Source organism: Bidens hawaiensis, unplaced genomic scaffold (genome assembly GCF_021521415.1).
Source record: "Bidens hawaiensis isolate Kalapana, Puna unplaced genomic scaffold, B.hawaiensis_p1.1 tig00011661_1, whole genome shotgun sequence".
Classification (NCBI taxonomy): domain Eukaryota; kingdom Viridiplantae; phylum Streptophyta; class Magnoliopsida; order Asterales; family Asteraceae; genus Bidens; species Bidens hawaiensis.
In genome coordinates this window covers 698,826-719,538 of record NW_027491918.1, presented here as the reverse complement: position 1 = coordinate 719,538, position 20,713 = coordinate 698,826, and the positions used below count along the sequence as shown (strand labels likewise).

The following is a 20,713-nucleotide window of genomic DNA, read 5'->3' as shown; positions in this document are numbered from 1 at the left end:
CATTGACTTCAAGGACCTCAACAAAGCATGTCCAAAAGATTGTTACCCCCTCCCAAACATCGACGCGAAGGTGGACTCTGTGGCGCCATTCAAGCTCAAATGTTTCCTGGATGCCTACAAGGGCTATCACCAAATTCAAATGGCACCACAAGACGAGGACAAGACTGCCTTCAGAACCGACAAGGGTGTTTTTTGTTACACAAAAATGCCCTTTGGTTTGAAGAATGCGGGAGCCACCTACCAAAGACTTATGGATGCGGTTTTCAACGAGCAAATTGGAAGAAACCTAGAAGTCTACGTGGATGATTTGGTGATCAAAAGCAGGGAGGAAAAACAAATGCTCAAAGACATCGAAGAAACCCTTTGGCGCCTAAAGGAAGTAAACATGAAGCTCAACCCGAGCAAATGTACTTTCGGCGTTCAAGAAGGGAAATTTCTAGGTGTAATGGTCACCAAGGATGGTTTCAAGGTGAACCCAGAGAAGGTGGAGGCCATCCTTGACATGCCCTCACCATCCACCATGAAGGAAGTTCAAAAGTTGAATGGTAGATTGGTATCAATTAACAGGTTCCTAGCGAACCATGCAAGCAAATCTACCCAATTTGTTAATACATTGAGAAATTGTCTAAAGAAAAGCCAATTCAAGTGGACGCCTGAGGCCGAGCAAGCTTTCAGTGAGATAAAAGAATGTTTGATAAATCTGCCTGCGCTCACAGCTCCACTTCCTGGCGAAACTCTAACATTGTACCTGTCAGCAGGAGAGCGCGCCATCGGCGCAGTGTTGTTGGTGGATCGCAAGGGAATCCAAACACCAATATATTATGTGAGTCGGGTGCTGACAGATCCTGAGACGCGCTACTCCATCATGGAAAAGTTAGTTTTGTCACTAACACACGCGTCGCGCAAGCTTCATAGATATTTCAATAGTCATCCTATTGAAGTTCTGACTGGTTACAACATCCAGCAAGTCTTGCGGCGTCCCGCGCTCTCAGGAAGGCTGACAAAATGGGCGCTGGAATTAGGAGAGCACACGATCGCCTATAAGCCCCGTCCAGCAATAAAGGGACAAGTCTTAGCTGATTTCATCGCAGAAATCCCTGAAGGAAAAATTGAAGAGGCTCAGCGCGAGGTAGACCTTCCCGAGCCAATAATGAAGAAAATGTTTGGAGATTATTCACTGATGGAGCTTCAAACAACGAAAGGTCCGGCGCAGGCCTCAAGAGCACCAGGTTGGATTTCAAGAGCACCAACAACGAAGCTGAGTATGAAGCCCTGCTGGCTGGCCTGCGAATCGCGCACAAGTTCGGAGTTAAAAAGCTAGAGGCCCATGTTGATTCATACTTGGTAGCAGCACAGGTCAATGGCCTTTATGATGCCAAGGAGAACACCATGCCTCTGTATCTAGAGCAGGCGAAAAAGCTCATCGAGCCATTTTGGTCAGAACGTACCCCTTTTGACCACCTGACCATTTTATCAGGCTTAGCAACGAGTAATAAGACTAGAGAAGTCTTAAACAAAGGTACATGTTTAATCTTAAATCCACTAAGTTTCACAATATCAAAGCTAGTTAGAATATGGCAAATAGCAAGGAATTAAGGTGGAGGTGTGTGTAGGATGGCACTTACTAATGTCAAGTTTATTATCTAAATTGAGAGGAGTGTGCACTACACACTAAAGTTGGAAAGTTTAAAACTATTACTACAATAGAGGATTGTGACTGATGCATGAATAAAGATTGGAGTGTGGAATCCACACCACCCACAACATGAAATGAAGTCTAAAAGGAGAACCCTTTATTCAACAACTTTAAACACTTGCTTCATGCAACACGATACGCAACGTTGTTATGAACCGGGTATGGTATTTCAATATTTCAACACCCCTAGTCCGTTTAACCAACTTGTACCTCGTAACTCACTTAAATTTAGTTCTCAGAACACTCGAGTCAATTTAGCATGAGCGTACTTGGCGAGCCAAGAGCTCAAGTTTCTGCTCGGATTGCTAGTACTAATATGAGCTTCAGCAGTTGAGCGTGAGTGGGCAACGGCTCGGCTCAACTCCCTCGTTGAATCCACGTCTCATAATATAAGGAAAAAAAATCAAATCCCCTCATGTCAAATTTAACACTAATCAAAAAAATAAACTTAGTGAGTGAGCCCATTTTGATATTTTCTTTTCTTAAACGACTCATTTCAACCAAAGTCCATTTTAACTAATTACGGTAATAATATCGTTGCTACTTTGCGCTTATATGATCGCATATAGATATGATGTAACATATAGAGTAATGATTTAAAGGTGACATGATACAAGAGTTTCTGATTTACATTAGACAAGCCCTTAATTCACATATAAGGCTCAATAAACAACAATCATGTCATAGTAAACAAGCGAAAACGGAACATACAACCCCCAAGGAGCAACACTACAGTTCAATAGAGCCAACCCACATGGTGAGTCCAAAAGTAACAGCCATAGCCATCCAACCCCCAAGGAGAATCCTCAAACAAGACTTCACCACGGGGGTCCGCCCTAGAACCGCCCCAATCCACCCAAAAACCACAAGCGCCAAGCTCACCGTGGCTACAACCACACACAACCTAACCTTATGGTCCATTATAAAAGCAGCAGCAACTAATGGCATGATAGCCCCTAACATAAATGCAAGAGCAGATGCTGCAGCCGCCTGAAAAGGATTCGGTAGTGCTTCCTTATCATCAAGCTCACCGTCGGTTTCAGCGGTTCTATTATTATTATTATTATTATTCTCTCTCTTCATCTGAGCCACCTCAACATCTCGTTGAGAGTAGACTGAAACAAACTCACCGATCGCCATACTGCATGCACCGGCCACTAAGCCAGCGAACCCCGTAAGGATCATGGCTCTCACATCATGTTTAACGGCTCCAACACCCATCATCAGAGATGCAACTGAAACTAGACCATCGGTGGCTCCAAGAACGGCTGCACGCAGCCACTGTCCCCTTTGCGAGTAGTCAAAGTCGTCGGTTTTGTCTTCAGAAACTTGAATGCATACATCATTTTGTGCAGACATGTTGGTGAAAAGAAAGAAAAATGATATTGTCTCGGAAAATAGTGATAAATGAAGCAACTTGTCAAAGAGTCCCTCATCGAGTACATATATATATACATGTATGTAGTATATGTGCAACCCACAAGCCCCTAATAATGGTGATTAAAGAAAGCACCCAAACAAATAGATTGAATCGTGTCAGCAGCAATGGTGACAAGCTTATATTGTTATGTGAAAAGTGGTCTGCGTATTCAATCCATTTATATGATAACGGGTCAAATTGATGCATACTGTTTAAACGGTTATAATACACTATTAAGTAGCTAAACAATGGAATGGGTCAAATAAGCGAAACATGTTTAATAGGTAAAATAACTTGTATCCAAATGCTTAAAAGACAAAAATTATAATTTTAACATACATATTATATAAAATTTATAAACAAGAGAATTTATAACTTTATATGTTTTATTTTAGTTCTTTTATAAGGCTTTAGGTATCGAGTGGCATAATATATGTATAATTTTTATTTATTTATTTCTTGGTATGCTATTATTATATATAGATATTAAAATTTAGGGTTTAATCTAAACGAGCCAACGAGCCGAGCTAACGAGTCGAGCCAAGGCCGATCCCTGAGCCGAGCTAACCCTGGCTCGAGCTCGGCTCGTTTAAAAATCGAGCCGAGCTTTTTTCAAGCTATTTTTGAGCGAGTCGCGAGCCACGGACTTTTTGAACAGCCCTGATTATAATCATTTATATGGGTCGGTATCTGATTATGGTAAACGTGAGAACGAGATAATTAGCAGGCCCACCATTCCACCAATACTATGCTAACTAGTGGGACCACGTAACACCTTACACTCGGCAAGTGGCCTATTGGGAACCCGAGACCCTTAGTAGAGGAGAATCAAACGCCCTTGGCTATGTATTCTACCTCAAGACGAATCAAGTTTCCATAATGTTTACAGATCCCAGTAAAAAAACAGACGTTTTAGTGACTCAAGACGCATATCGTTTAGACATGTAAATTGCTAAAACAGACATTTTAGTGACTAAACGAAAAGTCTTAACAATTTAGCAGAAAAATGCCAAAATCCCAAAAGAACATAGTAACTCAAGACATGGTTTATGTTTTGCATGTTTAGAAAATTGTTACGACCCATATGTATCCCCAACGGTGACAGTTCCAAGTAAAAATTCAAACCTGCTTTATAAAGCACTAGCGTTGATGAGTACCTGATATTTTGTCTGTTTGCTGCCCGAACATATCTGCAGTCAATTAGCCGTTAGAAAACTATATTAACACAAAAGGAAAAGAGTGCAAATCCAAAACTAAAGTTGGACTAATAAATGTTATAAAATTTAAAGAATGTGGAATCCACACGACTGCCACAGTCTGTTTAATACAAAAATGAAACAATATAAAACTGATATAAGTGTGCAGACCACAAGTGATTAAAAGATAGATTAGAAAATGAAAAGATAGATATCAATCCAATGCCAACATAAAAAGATGTTGTAAAATGTAGTTATTTAATATTGTATTTTTGCTTGGTATCTTAGCTCTAGGTAAGACCGTAAGACACAAAACCCTGGACGGAGCGTGCTGCTATCGTCATGTTGCCTCATCTAAAACTCAGCTCACTTATACGAAAACGGGTCAATTTGGGATATATTGTTTAATAACTGGTCAAACGGTCAAAATATATTAAAAGCGGCTAAAATTGGAACGGGTCAAAAGAGAAAAATATGTTTAATGAAAAGTAGTCTAACTTGAGTTCAAAAGCTTACAAGTTACAACAAGCAAAACCATTTTATTTAAGCTACATACCAAACTTAAAAAGATTAGGTACTTAAAAAATTCAAGGCTTGTGGAATCCACAGGACTGCCAACTTACTTGCTATATTTAAATCAGAAAAACCTCAAAACACCTTTATTCAAAAGAGAATGAAAGGTATATATAATATGTGAAAGGAGAGTGGAATGCACACGAAAGCGAACCATATGCATGATCATGAACATGAATAAAAAATAAGACTCAGTATGTGATATATTGCAATATGAAATGAAATATATACTACTTACAAGATAAATAAAAAGTTATATTTTTTAATCTTCTGAAAGCATTACTGATTGTGGGAGAGCACATACAAATAAACTGTTGTGTATGACCCGCATTGGTGTGTGCATTTTTTGCACAGCACAAACCTAACATGAAATATATCTATAGGTTTGGATTTATTCTAAACGAGTTTGGATTAATCTGAGTCAAACCCGCCAACACGCTTACCTAGACGGGTCGTGTTCTAAAATAAATTAAATTCAGGTAGGTTTGTGCCAAACCATGAATACTAGTGCCGTGCACGAGTTCATGTGTGACATAAATTTCAGGTTTGTGTCGTGTGGGGGTTGGTGTATCTGACACGATAATCAGGTTCGACCCGCCAACCCATCATACACGACACTTTTAAACCTCTAGCATCATATATAAGACGTGAAGCAAATTATGAAAAATTTAGGACTTAGGAGTTCTTTATTATAAGAGATTAAAGGCATTTGACCAAATACACAAATTGCAAATGTTATTATATATAACCGAAGGCCCATGGTACGCACTAACAATAAAAGGTACTAATTACTCTCTCCTATTTCAAACTCAATTAGTCTTGGTTTTTATGATGGCAATTACAATAATACTGTTTTCCTATGTTTCAAGTAAAGATATCATCAATATGGTAGAAAAATTACTAAACTATTTTTGCTCGAGTTATTGGCCTTGAAACTTTTTCGTCTATCTTCACGGTATTATGATCACGTATACTAGCTAGTTATCTATATTTGGTAACCGTGAGAACAAGTTAAGCTCACAAACCACACCAATACCCTGCTAACTAGTGGGACCAAGTACACCTTAACTGGGCAGGTGGCCTTCAGGGACCTGTGACCTCTGCTAGAGGGGAATTAAACACTCTTGGCTACATATATTACCTACCTCAAGGCAAATCAAGATTTCATAATTTAGGTAGATCACCAGCAAAAGAGTAATAAGACTCAAGAAACGTATCGTATAGACATGTAAATTGATGAAACTAGAAATTTTACCTACTGAACGAAAAGTCTCTTTAACAATTACTAGAAAAATGTAAAAAAAACAACACGGTAACTCGATACATGGTTTTATGTTTTGCATTTACAGAAAGTTAGTATCCCAAATGATAACAGTTTCAAGTCAAAATTCAAACCTGCTTTATAAAGTTCTAGCTTTGGCAGGTACCGTTTGCTGCCCAAATCCCATCTGCAGACAATTCACAGTTAGAAAAAGTCAACTTACCCGCATATATTTTTTTGATTATCTGAGTCACGCAACTTACATTAGGTGTTCCAATCTTGGGAATTTTCTTTTTATAAATGTTTAAACTTTTTAAATTTAAGTGAGTCAAAGGAAACGTATATAAATCTTGGTTACTATTAAATGATACTATTTTTCCAATTAAGTTGACCAAGAGGTAATAGTGAAGACAAAATATCACTAGCTAGACCATATGTAACCTTTATTACCAACAGTACTTCTCTACATCACAAGTACTCCCTTTTAACAGCTACATTAAAATGACCAATCATTGTCATTGAATGGCTTTTAACTAGTAGTACAACCCACACGTATTACAAGTCAAAATTTAGACCTGCTTTACAAAGAGCTAGCTTTAGCATGTACCCGATAATTTGGCTGTTTGCTGCCCAAATATATCTGCAGATACTTCGCAGTTAGATAACTTATGCATATTAAAACAAAAGAGAGAGAGTGCAAATCCAAAACTAAAGTTGGATAAATAAATGTAATAAGAACTACAGGTTATGGAATCCACACGACGTCCACAATCCGTTCAGTATAAAATAGAACAATATATAACTAATTTAACTGTGCAGTCAAATGCCAACACAAAAAGATGCCATCAACCATGACCAATTACCAATATCAAAGTAAGCAGCTAGAATCTTTCTATATTTTTGGATTTGGTGACATTTTACTCCGGGTATGGGCTAGGTCAGATTCCATGCATTATGAATTTATGATTTAGACACACTCAACAAAAAGTAGCATTTTACACAGATGCAAACTACATATGGGACTATGGATCGCTAGATTATATGTAACCTTTATTATCAACCAAGTGCTTATCTTCAATCACAAGTACTCCTTTTAACAGCTACATCATATATCACCAATCATTGTCACTGAATAGCTTTTAACTAGAAGTACACACTACACTGAACTTTACATTACCAGACCACTTTGATGGTGTTTATTCTTGAACAAATATACATATATAATTATTTATACATCAATAAGTTCATATAGATTACTAAGAGCAAATCACAAAGTTCCATTCTCAGTAACAATCTGATGAAAGTGAAACACTAAAGACCAGTAGAGCCAATCCACTTGGTGAGCCCAAAAGTAATAGCCATAGCCATCCAACCCCCAACCAGAATCCTAAAACAAGACTTCACCATGGAAGTCTGACCTAAAACCGCTCCAATCCACCCAAAAACCACAAGTGCCAAGCTCACCGTGGCTACAACCACACACAATCTAACCTTATGGTCCACTATAAAAGCAGCAGCAAGCAAGGGCATCATGGCACCCAAAGTAAAAGCAAAGGCTGATGCTGCAGCAGCTTGAACGGGATTTGGCAGTGCTTCCTTCTCATTGACATCCTCATCATTGTTGGTCCTATTATTACCTCTCGTCATCTGAGCCACCTCAACATCTCGTTGAGAGTAGACTGAAACAAACTCACCAATCGCCATGCTGCATGCACCGGCTATTAAGCCAGCAAATCCTGTAAGAATCATGGCTCTCGCATCATGTTTAACTGCTCCAACACCCATCATCAGAGATGCTACTGAAACAAGACCATCAGTGGCTCCAAGAACAGCAGCACGCAGCCACTGTCCCCTTTGTGAGTAGTCAAAGGTGTCCTCAAAAACCGGAATGCATACATCATTTTGTGCAGCCATATGATGGAAGGATAGATGATACGATATCACATAGAATGGTAAAAGAAACTTATTTATGGAAGAAAACAGTCCTTCATAGAGGATATATATAGTATGCATGTGTGGATATTCGCACAAACACACACACACGCATGTATGTATGTATGTATATATATATATGCATACTGTATATATATATATGTATACATACATATGGAGAGAGGGGCGGGGGAGTGCATTCATTTCAGAACCAATATAATGTTAAGAACTACGAGAACCGCTTTAACTCTTGTATTAATTTGTTATATAAATTGACTAGAATGCATATTGATTTCAATATCTTATTTATCGTTAAAAAATAGAGTATTGATAGTGTTATGTCTAAACGCACATGTATATGCATATGTGCAGGCTTTAATACTTCTTAAAAAATAATCAAGAGAAGAAAATAAACCATATTTTTTCAATTTAACCATTTTCATTGAAGTACTACGTGCACGTGCTTAAGCGGTTCTCAACATAATATTGGTTCTGAAATGAACACACCCTTGTATATGTGTGTGTCAATAATTATCAATGTGTAGATCGTGCAGAAAGTAAAAGATAGTGTGCAACCCCCTAATAGTGATAATTATCAATGTGTAGATAGTGCAAAAAGATAAAGACAGTGTATAACCCTCTTATATCAAAATAAATCATCTCAAGAAATAGATTAAATCATGTCTGCATCCATGGGGACAAACTTCAAATGCATATACTTCTTTTTTTCTGCTAAAGTAGCACTAAAAAATGAAGACATACACAATCAGAGAAAAAATAAGTCAGTAAAAATGTGTAATTCTATATCGCACCTGTTCACAATACACAGGACACTGCCCAGAATCAGATGTAAAGATTCATGTCTGATATCATATATAGCAACCAACATTCCCATAAAAATGGGTACTAAATCTAAGTGGAATAGAACAATCACATTTTGTCTCCTAAAAGGTATTTTTGCAGTCAACTTCAAATGAGAAATGTTGAAGATCAAATTACTGTTCATTGTTCATTGTTCATTGTCATACATATTCTTAATGAACTTTAATAATGATAGTAAATAGCAGTAAGCAAGATATACTGTAATAAAACAGCTACAGTCATGCAAAAAAGGATTGCATGTAACTAAATTATCATATTACAATATATCATACTAGAGGACATAAGAAACCACTAGGAAGGTGGATGGCTGTGTAGGAAAGCACTTTTATCAATGTAATAATGAGTTTGGATAATCCCGCGCGAGATTTAATAAAATGGAAGAAATGTGTACTCTACACTTGAAAAGCATAACTTAGTTTTCACTTGTATTCTCGTTTCTTTTGTACTTAGTCATTATTTGAATATAACTATGTGTTACATGGAAAGTCAAATATAGCTTTGTCCTGGTATGCATAACCCTGCCTTTTTACCCACACCCGCTAACCGGGTAGTAAAACACTGAATATAAGCAATTTAGAGTACAAGTATATTTCGAATATAAGGCGGCTGGTGCCTTGCATACGTGGGACTAGCACCAAGATTATATTTACTACACTTTCAATAAGACCAAAGAAGTTGAAATAAACCAACAGCAAATTAATCCTAGAAGAAAGCCATAAACAATCACACTTGCAGTCCAATAAAGCACAATGCTATGGTCTATTTTTATAAGCATATCCAACCTAACCAGGCCCCCAGAAGTACAACTTCAAAATCAACAGGCCAAGATACGTCGATCCCTAGAATCCAATATTGTTTACTTTATTTAGTGCTAACTCAAAAAAGAAACATAATTGCCAATGACCATAAAAAAAGTCTTTTGCATATGTATCCTGAACTAAGACTTTTCACCTTGTTTAATTTGTGAGCCTAACTAAAAAACAGGACTCAACATTCAGCTATGTCTTCATTAGCTGGATACATGCTTCCAGCATATGTGACATTTTTCATGAAAAAAACTATATTCTAAAATTATAAATTACATGAATTCATGTGTCCCTGCCCTTTCTCTTTGTCTATGAATAATTTAAAAAACATGCACAAAAGCACTAAACCACCAAACTCGTATGCATCCTGATATGTAGTAACTTACCACAAACAAAAAACTACAATAAACAAAACAAAACCAAAAAACAGCAAAACTATAAGGTTAACGTACCACAGAATGCTAAGTGCATGAAAACAACTTCTAGCCTTTAACGCAAAGTAGATAGTGAACGAGTAACAGAACAGAATTTAATTAACAAATAAAACATTTATAGAAAACTAAAATCAAATAATTAATTGAAAGATTACAAGATCGCACACTAGGACATGGCATTGTATCAATATGTAAATGAAAAGAACACTTATTTTAGCTTTCATATCTACATTAACCATAGCAAGTTGTTAAATTCCACATCATGTGAAAACCCCCCAAAGCATTGTCAATCACAGATTCACATCACATAAGCATTGTCAATCACAGCATCATATCAATCCCAAATATAACCAAAATCATTAACCCAAAATTCTCTTTGAATGAATATACCATTTGCTACAATCCCCTTTTGACTCAAGTTCAAGTCTTCAATTAGAAGCATATCATCAAAACAGCTTACAAAATGAGATGCCCAAAAACAAAATCAAGGATCACAGCATTTACAAACAATGCAGAGTTTGTGGAGTGTATGAAAAGATGTAGAAACCAAACAAAGGGAGTATGCTATGGAATATAGAAGATATCATTAAACATGTGGACCCTCAAAGCTCGGCAACCACAGGATCCAGTATACTTTACAACATGAGTGCCTAAAGACTAGGCAACATGGGTACAAGAGAACTAAGAGATTAATAGGCAATGCTAGTAACTTTAATAAAGAGTTAAAAGGCTAAAATAGACACAAAGCAGACAACAAAAAACCTTATATCTGTTGAAGAGCATACTGAATAAAAGATATCATATTTGGACATCAATTCCTGTAACTATAATCATCAAACCACACACAACAAGACAAGTATCAAGAAATATCCACCATTAATCGAAAAGAATTACGTTTATAGAAAATACAATAATACACAAAAAGTAAAAACTTACAAAGGAAGTTCAAATCATAAGTACATATACATGATACAAGACTTTATTAATAACCATCAACAGCTAACTACAGTAAGAATACCTGAAAATTCAAAGTTCTCTTTCGTCAAGAAGACTGGGGTCTAATATTAGATAATGCTGTCTGTTCCAGGCGATGGTTTGAAGGTAACATTTTAAAAAACTCTTCAACTTTACAACTCAATTCTGACTTACATCTTGAAGATCTCTGGTATTTCAACAAAAAGCGGTTAGCATTATCGCCACAGTTCTCAGAAACTTCAGTGCATTCCATGCCGTTTCCAAAACCGCTTGTATCAGTCATGCCTTTAGTACACAAATTATCAGAATCCATAGAAGAACAACTGTCAGAATCCTCAGCAAAAACCGAAGGCCTTGGTTTACTTTTTCCAATCCTGTAGTATTTTAAAAAATACCGATGCGGCTTCATATCAGTTCTGCCCATTCCCACATCATTTTCGTGGCAAATGTCGGAACCAAGATTACAAGCCTTCAAGCCTGCAGATGATATAGAACCATGCTTATCAGTTCTTTCACATTCAGTATCATGTAAACAATCTTTACTGCCAGAACGCCTTCTCGTATAACACATCAATGGTGCATTCAAAGACTCCGAATTCAACAAGCAACCATTTTTCTCTCTTCTAGAATAACAAACCAACGACGCATCCAACCCGCTCGAATTCATCAAACCAACCTTATCACCGACACGCTTCGTTTATAGCACGCTATCGGTACATCATCCCCTTTATCCAACCCCCCCGAACAACTATTCCTACATATCCTAGCAGACCTATTAATCTCCCTATGCAACAAAAACGCCAACTCCGCATCATCCACAGCCTTCTTTTCACAACGCGCCGCAACCTTCTTCTCACAACGCAACGCGACCTTCTTCTCACAACGCACTTTCACTGTAACCATTCTACTCGCAACAACACCCAAAACAACCTTCCTTTTACTTTCTCTAACAGAAACCCTAGATTCTTCGGTCAACTTAACGCACTTCTTATTATTATTATTTCGCTTCCTCGCCCTAACCGACTTGGCAATGGCAACCGGAATCCAACAATCAACGCAAACGAAACGCTCAAACCCTAACCCTAACCCTAACCCTAACCCTAACCCATACCTCCCAACACACTCCTTATGCACACTACGCGAACACTCACGGCACTTTACGATATCATTATCATTATTATCATTATCATTATCATTATTATCATTATCATTATCATTAACAACAGAATTAAAACAATACGGACATAAAGCGGAAGAGCTTACGCGCTTAGTACAGGTTTTACACAACAGAACGATGCGCCACATGCTGTCCAACAGGTGAAGCCTGTCCCTAGGGTTTGTGTGGTTAATTCGTACACCGCAGCTATGGCAATCGGAGAGATTTGGCAGTTCTCTGATTTTTTTGGTTAATCGATCAGAAGATGAGTCGAAGGAGACTGTGGATTCAGGTGAATGAGTGATGGAGGTTTGTTTAGGATTTAGATGATCGGTGAGTAGGCGTTTACGAGGCATAGGATAATCGGGTGGATCTGGTTTTGATGCGTCAGGTTCCATTGAAGTTGAAGAGATGATTTGGATGTTGTTTTGAATTGTAGGTTTTGGCAAAACCGTTATTGTGACTTGTGAATTCGATTTTGACTTTTGAGTTCGATCAATATTGTAACTGAGGATCTTTTCCCCGCTTTGTACATTTGAGTTCATTCAGTTTTTTCTTTCATTATTTACATTTTCTTTTATACCGAGAGATTCTTATATTTACTGTTGGGCACAGGGTTGTTCAATCTGTCCGTCGATCGTCGTTAATACTGCTCGCTTGAAGATTGTTCGTTTGATTTCGGCTCGGTTTGAAAGTGAGGCGTTCGGCTTTGTCCGGTTTGAAAACAAACCAAGCACGAGCAAAGCCTCGCTCGGTTCGATTCGTTTTTGCTTAAATTATTTTTTATTTGTTTTATTTTTATATATGCTTTTTAAGCATACATAAAAAGCCTCGTTCGGTTCGGTTCATTTAGCTTCCTTTGAGAACTCATATTTTAATGAGAACTCTAAGAACTCTTCAGAGCCATTTATCTTATTAATCAATAGCCCTAATCATTTAGGGTATAATTGTAAATAATTAGAAATCTAGGTTCAATTTACATAAAAAAGGGTATTATCGTAAAACCTTTTGAATTATATTCAAATCAGTTTCCAATAACTACATTCCTATTTTTTCTCAACTTCCTCTGCATGATGCCATTTTAACTTCTCATAAAATAATCAATTAGTTATATTGAATGATTTCCTTTAGGATTCTTTGAAACCGAAAATAATTAGAATAAAATTGAAACTGGGTATATTCTATTGAAATTTACACACTTGTAAATATGTCAATTACACCAATCTAAGTTAAAGAAATACATATACGTAAATGTATGACATATAAGCTACAAACATATGTAATTATTAAACTTAAGAGCTGTTCAAAAAAAAATTATTAAACTTAAGATATTCAAAATTTTGAATTTATACATATGTATAGGTCCGGTCAACTATATGCACGTAAGTAAAATAATTACATATATGCAAATGTTATATATGTATGTTAAATAGGACACTTGCATATATGTAAATTGTGAAATCACGCGTATTAAAAGGCAAGTACATATAAAGGATTGTATGGATCATAAGTTACATCAATTACGTATATGCAAACATGTCAATTACATACATGTAAATAAGCTGACTTCGTGTATATATATAAATAAGTTTATTGCACATATGCATAAAAAAGAACTAAACATGTAAACAAAAGAATTAAACCTCCACACGATAAAAAGAGAAGTGTGCTGTAACAAAAAAATATGTAGAATCATACCACTAGACTTCAAACATAGACAAATCATGTGAAATGAAAATTTTAATTTCCAAAGAAATATATATATATCGGCAAATTAAATATTTTAAATATGAAAAGAATAAGAACATTAATCATTGTGGCTACTTTCTTCAAAAATTGATATTTTGTCATTTTTTTAGGGAAATCGATGAGAAGATGAAGAGATAATAGTTGATTGAAATATGTTTACAAGATATAACCTTCGAATCTTTTTAAGAATTTATAAGAATAATTAACAAGTAATGAACAAAATCTTGACCAGATATTAGAAGAAAATGTCATTATTCAAAAAGACCCTACTACCCTTATTTAGAATTTGATAAAGAGAAAGAATAAAATGATTTGATTGGTTAAGAGGAGTTCTTAGAGTTCTGAATAAAAGATTGGTTCTTAATTGATACCAACCATATATATATATATATAAAGTATTTTTTAAAATTTTTGAAATTTCTCTATTCTGTGTTAACTTTAGAGTTCAATTTATAACTCTAGCTACTCGTTTTATATATGTTTTCTTATTAACTTTGAGTTTAGACATTTTAGGGCTGGAAGTCTAAATATTTTAGAGCTAAAAGTCTTTGATTAATGATATGTTTTGCTTTTAGAAATTTAAAATTAAAACAAAATTGTACGAAACCAAGTCGCCCGGTTTCAAACCAAACTAAGTTAAAGCATAAAAATATCGCTCGTCTCTTAAAATTCAATATGCTTTGTTCAGCTCGCTTTCAAACCAAACCAAGTAGGAGCAAGCATGTATTCGGTTCATCAACAACCCTAGTTGGGCATACCCGCTAAGGCAGCGGTGTCTAGTCGCAAGGATTATGGTACCCAGAGGCCACTACCTTTGAATGCCGTGGCCTACCTGATAGTATATTTACATAATAATATATGGGTTGTATCACGCGGTCGCACTTGTAAATATATGGGTTGACCGACTCGTTTAAAGAAAGATCAGCACTCAAATAAATCAAACTTTGGATTTACTAGATAACTTATGTATTCACATCACATACAAGAATGGGAAAAAAAAGTTAGACCAACAAATCATAAGCCCCGTTCAGTTAGTCACAATGGACCATGTGAATGACTGTGTATATGAACGACTCACAATGGACCATGTGAATGACTGTATATCGGCCAAATTCACTTCGAGCCAGAATCCATTAGGCTCCACACTTGTCTCAGCCCATCTAACCGTTTCTGGCTAAACCAGATTCAATGGACCGAAGCTTAACCTGTTTCCAGGTCCGCATCTCTGCGTATAAGCCCCGTTCAGTTAGTCACAATGGACCATGTGAATGACTGTGTATATGAATGACTCACAATGGACCATGTGAATGACTGTATATCGGCCAAATTCACTTCGAGCCAGAATCCATTAGGCTCCACACTTGTCTCAGCCCGTCTAACCGTTTCTGGCTAAACCAGATTCAATGGACCGAAGCTTAACCTGTTTCCAGGTCCGCATCTCTGAGTAAAGGGCCCGGGGACTTTCCTGAGCGTGAACTCACTAAGGTGGATTCAAAGCCCAATCACATCGTTCGTTGGCCTCGGATTGTAAAGCAAGTGCTAGTTAATTATATAAAGCACCAATTGTTTTCTCCTGTTAAGATGTGGGATGATTCATGATTCCAAAATCGTACACAGACAACAGAAAGCTATTATAATTCATTAGGTTGCGACGATACAATCGAACCAATTACCGCATTCGTTCAAGTTTATTTCTATAGGGAGTCTGGGCCCTCTAGCGATCTTTTAGAATTTGAGACTACACGTAGGCAGAACACGAACGAAGGAGGTTCACGGTCGTTCATTTAATTTAATTGAACAAACAATTGAATAATTAAGCGAATAGAGTTTTCTTGTTTGTGTTCGTTTATTAACAATATAAACGAACGGCTCACAACGTAAATAAACACACGAAAAACATAAATGACATAATTTAGCGAGCAACAATCAAAAGTACGTAAAGATGAAATTTAATTTGTTTGGCTAAACAAACTAATATCTAAATTAAATTGTAATAAGTGGTATTTCAATTTTATAAAACTAGATGAAATTGTTATAGATCTAAACTTTTTAATGAATATATAAACGAATGTTAATAAGTGGTATTTCAATTATAAAACTAGATGAAATTGTTACAGATCTAAACTTTTTAATGAATATATAAGCGACCGTAAATTATAAAACATAAATGTACATAAACGAAAATACATAAACTCACAAACATAAATGAATGTTAGCGAACAAAAATGATCGAACAAGACATGTGTTCATGTTCGTTCGTTTTAAGTAATTTAACAAAAACATATTCATATTTGTTTGATTATTAAATAAACGAACTTCTCGCCAAACAATTCACTGGGTGTTCAACTCATTTACAGGCCTAACTACACTAGTATACTGTCGATCTCTCAGTCAACGCTTGTTGGGTGAGCCAGCATAAGGACCCGAAACAAGTATATGCCGGAGTGGTGTAGCGCTTGAAAGTAAAATGAGTAAAAAGACAGGCATTGATTTCTCCATATTAAGAGAAAACTTTAAAAAATAGTTGGCCATAAATCAATGAACAAATATTACATCAAGAAAATAATACAATCATATCAAACTGCAAAATAAGCACAAATTAAGAAACAAAGAAAGAAATGTTTCATGTTTGACAAATGACAACATAAAAATTATTGCTTGCTTCACAGGGTTCCTTATTTTTGTCTATTAGCATACCTTACTTTATTTCCCCATGATCCCTCTTTATGCTCGGAGCGAAAACTAGACCGTTTCTTGAGCTCAGCGATCTGACCCTCCCACTCGCGACACTCTCCAACATGATCAACAGACGCACGACCAACAAAAAAATGACCAAATTCTCCACATCCAAGTGCACAATCGTACTCTTCACGTAACACTGGATCGACTAGTGTCTTGTACGCGGTTTGCAACATAATAAACATTTTGGTGGTGTCTTGATCATGACAAACATCAGGATGGTACTTTAGAGCTAGTGTTCTGTAAGCTCTTTTGATTTCTTGGGTTCCTGCTTTGTTTGAACTCAATGAAAGTAACTTGTAAAAGTTAGTATTATTAGAGCCTAAGCCTAAGCCTAAGCCCGAGCCTGAGCCTGAGCCTGTGTCATGGGATGCATATGTTGATCTTTGTGCATATATTAAGGGTTTGATACATGTGTTTGAACCGAAATACAAAGAAATATTGGCCATGGAACAAAAGTTGTGATTTTAGAAGGCGGCGTGCTATAAGAGGTTTGGGGTTTAGAATCTGGGACGAAATATATAGTTGATAGTTTGGTGCTAAAATTACCACATGCGTATATAAAAAAGTGATATTTTATTACTGACTATTTCAAAAGTACGAGTAAATAAACATATACTTGTTAAAGCTTTATATTGGGACAATAGGACAATGGAGTGTAGAGACATGACGAGAAGCTCAAGGGAAGAATATGAATATTCAACAAATTAAATAGGAAAGCGTGTTGACTCCATGGTTAACATCGATGGGAGGTTAATAGCTCTGCACAAAACATTCTTTCAACGTTTGGAGTTCATTTCAATATTATTTACAAATAGAATGATAATATTTTATATATATCCGCCGACTGACTAATTCGTTGGTGAAAGTAGACAAGTAGTATGGTATGTAATGCGTCGGTGAAGTTTTGTAAGAATTTACAGTATTTATTAGTTGATGATATAAATTCATGACAACGTAAATTGTTGATCGTTTTATAAGCAATAAGTTAAGTCGTTAACAATCTTACCTCGTTCCTCAAGAAACGTTCTTAGGAACCGAGGACCAGCTATGAGATATTGATCCTATAATATTTGGCTAGTAGGATAAATATTTATAAAAAGATGAGAACTGATATAAAATAACAAAATACACTTTAGGCAAAAGAAAATAAAAATAAAAATCACATACAGTTGGCAAGAAGCATGCAGGGAGATGAGAGCAAAGGCCAGTATATTGCCAATAGCCATAACCAGCTCATGTTACATGGTCCCACCTAAAAAACCATTGCTTGCAAGATATTATATAAAGAAATATGCAAGAAAATGTACTAAATAGTAAATACCATTGTTTTGTAGTACATTTTTTAAAAATAAGGGTTACAAATCTAAAAATTTTCATTAAGAGGCTTAAAATGGATTGTGTTATATTGGTTGAGGTAAAAAAAAAAATTAATAAATAATTCCGTATAACTAATTTTTCTTCCCGATTAGCTTTTTGTGCAAGTTTCATTTCAATACATACTCGATAAAATAAAATAAAAAAACTTTTAATATGCGCACTACCAATATATAAGTCCTTAATACTAAGACGTCCTTACCTTAAAATGTTTTATAGTTTAGTAATTAAGCCCACGTCTTATTATATAGCCAATTAAAGGCTGGTGTCTTTTTATTTAACCAATTAAATGCCCAATCCATTTATAACTTACACTATGTGTTGGGCTTCGTTCGGGGCTTCATCTCACTCACGGTTGCTAAGGGATGTCGGAGGGGAATGTTTGGTTATTTATGGCTCGTGAGTAGGGCTTTATCAACAACATGGACAAGTGAGCGAGCAAGGGATTTATCTGAAGCCTAGCCAGCGTCCAATCAGCACGATGTGACGTAATATTAGAGGATGAATCAGAGGCCAAGAAAGCCCCACAACACATAGTCATACTCATCACCCAATAACCAATTACCCAACTTTTAATCTAAATAGAAAAAGAGCGCCTAGATAATCCAAATTGGCATTAGACAACTTAAGAGTCGTCGAGTTGATAAAATTCATTTCCTTTTGACCCTATTATTTTCATCATTCAGAAAAGACAAAAATAGTTCACGATAGCAAACATAATTACATATTTAAAGTTGAAAATTATATCGTATACAATTACATCTTTTTATTATAGACTTAAAGTTGAAAATTTCGGAGTCATGTGCTAAAAAAAGAATGACACCATACGAAAAAAAATTCTTAACCGTTTAACGTGGATTGAAACACTTACATTATAAAACACTTTATCAGAAGAAAAAGAAGGTAAGAGTAGTATTTTTATAGTAGGGTATTTGTCATCATATTTAAACACTAATAATAATAATAATAATAATAATAATAATAATAAAAGGATTAAACCAAACCAATAAATTGTTTACATGAATATTTAAAGACCAAACCAACATAATTTCTAGCTACCAATTCAAAACCACAAGGACTTAAAAGTGGGGAACCACCAAAACCAAAGCTCATGGATACCATCATATCATTAGCCAAAATAATTCTATCCAACATTTGCCCATGCAGATTTCACTTATCCTACATGGCTCCATTTACTCATCCCATATAACATACCATTCATTCTCCTCTTCTTCCATATTCAACATCACTAAAATTTAAACCTTGTGTACACATTTAAAAAAAATGGCAGCTGCTACATCTGCTGCAGTGTTAAATGGGCTGGGATCATCCTTCTTGACTGGTAGCAAGAAGAGCCACACCTTGTCTGCACCAGCTGCAGCCGCTATCAATGCCGGTTCTGCCTCCGTCCCTAGGCGGTGTCTTATTGTTGCGGCTGTTGCTCCCAAGAAATATTGGATCCCTGCCATTAAAGGTGGTGGCAATTTACTCGACCCCGAGTGGCTTGATGGATCGTATGTCTTCTTTTACAATAACAGTTTTTTGTAACAAAAAAAAATCCATTTTTTCAATCTTTGAAATTAATTATAACATATAAGAAAATGGTCGAAATACAATGTAACGTTTTTTTTATACATAACATAGTCATCCGTATGTAAGAAGTAAAAAAGAATTTAAAAAAAGTAAACTATTTATAAATAAAATAATAATAATAATATTTTAGGTGTATTAATTCTCACAATAATTTTTTATTTTTAACAGGCTCCCAGGTGACTTCGGGTTCGACTCACTGGGCCTAGGCAAGGACCCAGCATTCCTAAAATGGTACCGAGAAGCCGAGCTGATCCACGGACGGTGGGCCATGGCTGCAGTCCTTGGCATCTTTGTGGGCCAGGCATGGAGCGGGATCCCATGGTTCGAAGCTGGAGCCGATCCGGGTGCCATTGTCCCTTTCTCATTCGGAAGTCTTTTGGGCACCCAACTCCTACTAATGGGTTGGGTCGAGAGTAAGCGATGGGTTGACTTTTTCAACCGGGAATCACAATCAGTTGAGTGGGCCACCCCGTGGTCCAGAACAGCTGAAAATTTTGCTAATTATACCGGTGAACAAGGGTACCCGGGTGGCAAATTCTTTTACTCGTTAAGCTTTGCGGGTACGATCCAGAATGGGGTTTATGTTCCGGATAACGAGAAGCTTGATAGATTGAAGTTGGCTGAGATTAAACATGCGAGACTTGCTATGGTTGCTATGTTGATTTTTTACTTTGAGGCGGGCCAAGGGAAAACGCCTCTTGGAGCTCTCGGGTTGTAATGGAAAAACACGCGGGTTGTGTTATTATTTATTTATTACTTATTAAGCTTCCTTGTAATCACGTGACATGTAAATTTATTAAGAGAAACACGAAAAAGAAATAGACCAACGAATCATAAGCCCCGTTCAGTTAGTCACAATGAACCATGTGAATGACTGTGTATATCGGCCAAATTCACTTCGAGCCAGAATCCATTAGGCTCCAC

At 36.3% G+C, this 20,713-nt stretch overlaps 1 protein-coding gene and 2 pseudogenes across 1 annotated transcript; 1 reads left to right on the top strand and 2 right to left on the bottom strand.

Annotated features, from left to right (window-relative positions):
* Positions 1 to 1,957: 1,957 nt before the first annotated feature.
* On the bottom strand, positions 1,958 to 3,139 carry LOC143538665 (vacuolar iron transporter homolog 4 pseudogene; annotated as a pseudogene).
* A 4,283-nt stretch (positions 3,140 to 7,422) lies between these two features.
* Positions 7,423 to 9,263, bottom strand: LOC143538663 (vacuolar iron transporter homolog 4 pseudogene; annotated as a pseudogene).
* Positions 9,264 to 19,480: 10,217 nt separating this feature from the next.
* LOC143538664 (chlorophyll a-b binding protein CP24 10A, chloroplastic-like) lies at positions 19,481 to 20,507 on the top strand. Its single transcript, XM_077032174.1, has 2 exons — positions 19,481 to 19,710; positions 19,958 to 20,507. The coding sequence occupies exons 1-2, from the start codon at positions 19,481 to 19,483 to the stop codon at positions 20,505 to 20,507; spliced, it is 780 nt and encodes a 259-aa protein (XP_076888289.1).
* The last annotated feature ends 206 nt before the right edge of the window (positions 20,508 to 20,713 follow it).

What these genes read in the sequence shown, in the direction of transcription:
- LOC143538664 (XM_077032174.1), top strand. Translation starts at nt 19,481, where the DNA reads ATGGCAGCTGCTACATCTGCTGCAGTGTTAAATGGGCTGGGATCATCC. An exon ending in CCCGAGTGGCTTGATGGATC is followed by an intron (nt 19,711 to 19,957) that starts GTATGTCTTCTT and finishes TATTTTTAACAG; the next exon opens with GCTCCCAGGTGACTTCGGGT.